This window comes from Papaver somniferum, chromosome 2, assembly GCF_003573695.1.
Source record: "Papaver somniferum cultivar HN1 chromosome 2, ASM357369v1, whole genome shotgun sequence".
In the NCBI taxonomy this organism is placed as follows: domain Eukaryota; kingdom Viridiplantae; phylum Streptophyta; class Magnoliopsida; order Ranunculales; family Papaveraceae; genus Papaver; species Papaver somniferum.
The window spans coordinates 218,927,190-218,932,995 of record NC_039359.1 but is presented as its reverse complement, the minus strand read 5'-3'; the positions used below and the strand labels follow the sequence as shown (position 1 = coordinate 218,932,995).

General features: G+C 36.5%; 1 protein-coding gene across 1 annotated transcript; it reads left to right on the top strand.

Moving 5' to 3' along the window:
• The first annotated feature begins 690 nt into the window (after window positions 1-690).
• On the top strand, window positions 691-5,272 carry LOC113350570 (beta-galactosidase 17-like). The gene is made up of 19 exons (XM_026594716.1): window positions 691-868; window positions 1,110-1,214; window positions 1,327-1,522; window positions 1,776-1,864; window positions 1,948-2,028; window positions 2,188-2,282; window positions 2,401-2,471; window positions 2,560-2,650; window positions 2,729-2,846; window positions 2,941-3,036; window positions 3,113-3,161; window positions 3,315-3,505; window positions 3,624-3,695; window positions 3,790-3,933; window positions 4,062-4,112; window positions 4,194-4,362; window positions 4,474-4,619; window positions 4,699-4,764; window positions 4,902-5,272. The coding sequence occupies exons 3-19, from the start codon at window positions 1,492-1,494 to the stop codon at window positions 5,001-5,003; spliced, it is 1,662 nt and encodes a 553-aa protein (XP_026450501.1). The 5' UTR covers window positions 691-868; window positions 1,110-1,214; window positions 1,327-1,491; the 3' UTR covers window positions 5,004-5,272.
• The last annotated feature ends 534 nt before the right edge of the window (window positions 5,273-5,806 follow it).

Genomic DNA, 5,806 nt, shown 5'->3' with positions numbered 1-5,806 from the left:
GTAGAGATGCTGGATGAAAGAAAGAGAGTCTTCTTTTTCTCACTTTTTGTTATTTTTCTTCTTCTTGACGAAATTCAAGTAACCCTAAAACCTAAATTCACTAGTCACACTTGAATCAATCATGGTTTCTTCTGTATTTATTTTTCTAATCAGCGACAAAATCAAACATAAAATCAGTAAAAACCTCGATGAATACCATAATTTCTCCTATTAATCCATCTTCTAATTTTCGTACTTCTCTTCTCAATCAATCAATCGATTTATTGATTCATTCAGTGAATCAGACAACAATAACGACGTGGACAATCGAAAATCTTTATCTCGTTGTTTTTCAGATCTGTTTTTGTTTCCTCTTAATATGGTTAACACGTGATTGTTTGAGGGAAGCGAAGTAATTTTAGCTTTTCAAAACCTTTTTCGACCTCCGATTAATGGTATTTTGTGGCTGGACCATAGGATAAGTCGGGTCGGGTTTTTTTTGGGACGAACTAGCAAATTTCTCATCCTAGTTTGCCCATTAACAAGACCGGTGGGACTAAGGCCCGAACCAGCTAACCTCTCCTAGTTTGCCTACTAACAAGCCCGGTAGGACATCACTGACTTTGCATTTACTCTCAAAAGAGTCAAAAAGACTCGAAACATACAGAGAGTTCGTTAGATTTTATCGATCAAAAATAGAAAAAAAAAAATCTTTCAACTCTAGATTCAATTCAGTTCAGTTCAGTTCATCTCACTAAGTTCACTTTCAGACATGAAATTTTACTCATTTAAATTCTTCTTCTTATACATTCTCATCATGTCATCAACATCTTTGATTAGGTTCTTTTTCCCTTCCTTTTTCTCATCTGCTCAGCTTCAAAATTCTCAGGTATCATCTCTCTCACTCTCTCTGGCTTCAACTTACTTGTATTTCCTTAAATTTGAGTACAATAAACTACTACTTACCCATCAATTTGGTGATTCAATTTTTTTTAGTTAAATGTAAGTGTTTCATTTTAATCTAGCTAGAAACCCAGGGGTTTTGGAAAGTCAAGAGTTCAAAATGAAATGGGGGAGTTCAAGAATTTGGGTCTTTTCTTAATTAAATGTATGTATCTGTATCTTTCTAGGTTGATACTCGAAGTTTCGGAATTGCTAATGATGTGTTCTTGAAAGATGGGCAGCAATTTCAAATCATTGGTGGTGACTTGCATTATTTTCGTATTCATCCTTAGGTAATTCAAAGCTCTATCCATCAAGCAAGGTTACTTTACTGAAACATGACAGTGGATTGTATAAATGCAGTGGAATTGAAATTCTGTTGTTGTTAAATGTGTTTTCTATTAGTATTGGAAAGATAGGCTATTGAGAGCTAAGGCATTGGGATTGAATACAATTCAAACATATGTACCTTGGAATCTCCATGAACCAAGTCCTGGAGAATTGGTTTTCGAGGGTATTGCAGATATTGAATCATTTCTTAAGCTTTGTCAAGAGTTAGGGTTCCTTGTCATGCTTCGACCTGGTCCTTACATATGTGGAGGTGAGCATTGACTTCCTTGTGTTTACAGAAATGTAGAATTTTATTGGTCACATATATGGTATGTATACTTGTATAGCGTCTTTATGTAGTGCTTATAGGCGTAAACTGGAACTGATTGAATGTTTATACTGATTAAAATGCCATGTGTTTGTAAATTTTCTGGGAAGTATTTTGTCCACCATCCCATCTATTAGATATTGCACGAATGTGCAGTCAGTTTTTGTTTTAATAAACCTGTTTGGATAAATTGTAGAATGGGATTTTGGAGGTTTCCCTGCTTGGTTGCTCTCTATAGAACCACCCCTCAAACTCAGATCATCGGATCCTGCTTTCCTGCATCTGGTATATTTTCATTTTCTATGCTGAATTTGTAAATTAGTTTCTAGCCAAGATTGTCTGAATTTATTGGTCGTGTTGTATCCTAGGTTGAGAAGTGGTGGGGTGTTTTGCTTCCGAAGATAGCTCCCCTTCTTTATAACAATGGGGGTCCTATTATTATGGTCCAGGTAAAGATTATTTTTCAGCTTTAACGCTCATTGAAACTCACGACTGTAACTAAGATGCTATACCATTAAAAGCTTAAAGATTACTTCCAAGATAAAAAGAATCTTTTCTTGTTCCTTTTAGGTTGTATTTTTGATGGAAAAGAGTAAACGTTTTCGCAGGTTGAGAATGAGTACGGTTCATATGGAGATGACAAAAACTATCTCCATCAACTTGTTAGTTTGGCTAGACGGCACCTTGGAGACGAAATAATATTGTAATATTCCGTCCACTCTAAGAATTTTTTGTTTCTCAAAGACTCACCATGTTTGTTACAATTTCCTAGTCCTCATATGATTTTAGTCAGTCTGCTAACGAGAACAGTATTGTTGAAGGTATACCACAGATGGAGGTTCAAGGGATACTCTTGAGAAAGGAACAATTCGTGGAGCTGGTGTTTTTTCAGGTAAACGCACGGCTTGCAAGGCTTTTACTTTGGAATATGTGATTCTCGAGTTGTGTACTTGTTAATATGGTTCATTGTTTATTTACAGCTATTGACTTCAGTACTGGTGATGAACCTTGGTCAAAATTTAAGTTGCAGAAAGAGTTCAATGAGCCAGGAAAATCACCACCTATCTGCACGTCAGTGTGCATTGCATTTCTGTTGTAGTATGTGCTGGTTAGAGAAGCTTATTATGCTCACAGTGCATGTTTATTCAGGGAATTTTATACCGGTTGGCTAACCCACTGGGGTGAGAAACTTGCGGCAACAAATGCACAATATACAGCCAATGCCTTGGAAACTATTCTCTCTCGTAATGGTTCTGCAGTACTATATGTATGTTGTTCTCCTCAGATCTTCTTTATGATGAAAAAGTGTATTTTTTTTCTTCGTGTTTTTGTCATGATAAGGGGGTCTTTTACTTTTACAGATGGTACATGGTGGAACCAATTTCGGGTTTCTCAATGGTGCAAACACTGGTTCAGATGATTCTGATTTCAAGCCTGACATTACTTCATATGATTATGTAAGAAACACTTTGCAGAAAGCCGAGATGTTCTTTTGCTGTGAGTTCACTGACACTGTCCTTGTTAATGTTACAGGATGCTCCAATTAGGGAATGGGGTGATAGTGACAGCCCAAAGTTTAAAGGTGTGTTTTCTTTACTTCATACTTGAGACTCACTGTCAATTAAAGCCATCATAACATCGCTAACTCTGATTTGAAGAATTTTAAAAGAGTCATTTACTAGTTACTAAATGCAGTTGTTTTCTCTTTGTATGTGATTTTTCGCTAATGCTTCAGCCTTGCGTAAGGTTATAAAGAAATACTCACCAGTCTCAGTTCCCCGAGTTCCTCCAAATAATGGAAAGAGAGGGTATGGAAAAGTCAAATTACAAAAGCGTGCATCTTTTTTTGATGTACAACATACTATACAGAATCCTAAGGATGTTGTTGAAGCCAAAAATCCAGTTTTTATGGAATCAGTTGGTCAGGTACATTGGAATTTTATTCAGTTAACATTTACCATTTTCAATGTCTTCTGGTAATTTTTGACAATTCATTAATGATTCAGTAACTTGAAGTGTAATTTTCTTTTTATGTGTATGCTAGATGTTCGGATTTTTACTGTATGTGTCAGAATATCCTGCCAAGAAAAATAGAAGCATTCTTTCCATACCAAAGGTATAACGTCCGTGTTCTAAAAATATTTCATTGCTGTTAACCGTTGAATTTCCTTGTTTTTTAAGGCTGCTAAAGGAACATCCATTATTTCCAGGTTCATGACAGAGCTCAAGTATATGTTTCGTGTTCACTGGATGAAAGAATCAATAAATATGTTGGTAAAATTGAAAGATGGGCGACTGAACCGCTTGAGATTCCTAGCATTAGATGTGCTTCAACCATAAGATTGTCTATTCTGGTATCTAACCTTCAAAGTTTTCATCTCTTGAAGCTTGATTTTGCGATTTTAAGTTTGATGTTTCGTATTTTTAACTCGATGTTTTCGATTTTTATCTAATATGTTCTTGTTTATCTCTACTGTTCTAGGTTGAAAACATGGGACGTCTCAATTATGGCCCGTATGTGTATGACAGGAAGGTAAAATTGTTTGTAACTGCAATTTTTAACTCACAAAGTTCAGCAGAGTGATTCTTTTATCTTTCTTTTATTATTTTTCAGGGAATATTATCTGATGTCGTTATGGATGGTTCAGTTCTTCATGGATGGAGGATGATTCCATTTTCTTTCCAGAACCTATCTAAGCTTTTCAAAGAGAGTCCCATTGTTGGAGTTGGCACTACCACATCTGAAAAAGAACTTTCCCACAGTAATTTAGAATACCATTCTGGTAAGTTTCCAACTCTTTAGTAGACTGGTAAAATTGATTTCACAACCACATAACTAGCTTCCAAGGGGTCAATAATCATGTGTATTTTAACTTTTCTCTTTAATTTTACAGAGCTACTCTCTGAAGGACCAATGCTCTATGAAGGTCATTTCACAATCAACTCAACAGATGAAATCGCAGACACGTTCATATCCTTCAGTGGATGGGGTAAAGGGATTGCATCTGTGAACGACTTTAATATAGGAAGATTTTGGCCGGTAAGAATGACTAGTACACCCTTGTTTACTTTGTACTCAAATTTTCGTTAGACTGAATGATCCTGAAATCATTTTACAGTTGGCTGGACCACAATGTAGCCTCTACGTTCCTGCTCCGCTCCTCCGTACAGGGAAAAATGTTGTGGTATATTCAGTAATTTTTATTTTATTTTATTAACTAGTGAAATTGAAGTTTTAATAGACAATATTTTTCTTTTATTTTTTCCTTCCTTGCCTGTGTTGCCAGCATAAATACCAGATTTTGTTTGTTATTCTACACAGATCATATTAGAGACTGATGCTCCAAACCATGAGCTTGTGGTTGAGTCCATTGATCAACAGGACTTCACATGTGGTCAGCGGTCAAGATCCGGTACCAAGTAAATATGGCTTTCACACTTCTTGCAGCGGAAGTGAACAGAAAGTTTGAACAATGTCAGTGGGAAGTTCTATCAAAGGTGAAAGTAGAAGTGCACATATAGAACCAGCAAGTAAGCAAGCAAATTAGAATAAATCCTGAACAGCAGTAATTTTTTTCTAAGTTGGCGAGTATCAGGAGAAATTATGAATCATTCTAATGAAATTTTTTTGCTTTCCTAGTTTTGTAGTACTATATTTCTATCCTTCGGTTTTGTATATATAAGCAAGATTTCTATCCGTGGTTTCAAATTCTGTGACTTGATTTGACTGCTCCGTAGCCTGCGAGGGAACTCCTACTTGATCTTCCTCTTGATTATAGCCTTTGGGATGCTCTTAGACCAGCTCAAAGTTTCATTCAGTGGGCAATGTGAACTTGGCATATGCCAAATAAATTTGGCCGTAAAAGTGAGCCGCCTGGCAATTTAGCCGCCGGCTTGTTTTGGCAGTTTTGCTGTGTGGCTGCAGGCCCATGCCGCCTCAGGAAAGGTAGTGCCGAGGGCCTGAAGTTTATTTCATGCAGTTTCTTGACTATTGGGATATATAAGGTGTTAGGGTTTCGGATTATTAAGGTGCGAGTGAATTCCTTAGCTGCAAGGGGAGGTAAATATGGTGGGTTCATCCATTGCTGGGTTAACAGAGGATGTCTGGCTTGAAATCTTTCTTCATCTTCCTTTAAAGCCTATGTTCAAGTCCAGATGTGTATCAAAGGTATGGTTACATCTTCTTTGTGATCCTTACTTTATAAAGAAATGGATCGCACTCAATGA

Excerpts from the sequence above, each read along its gene's own strand:
- LOC113350570 (XM_026594716.1), top strand. The coding sequence starts at position 1,492 with ATGCTTCGACCTGGTCCTTACATATGTGGAG. Across the intron at positions 2,283-2,400 it reads CTTGGAGACGAAATAATATT|GTATACCACAGATGGAGGTT; the intron begins GTAATATTCCGT and ends GTATTGTTGAAG. Across the intron at positions 2,651-2,728 it reads AAATCACCACCTATCTGCAC|GGAATTTTATACCGGTTGGC; the intron begins GTCAGTGTGCAT and ends ATGTTTATTCAG.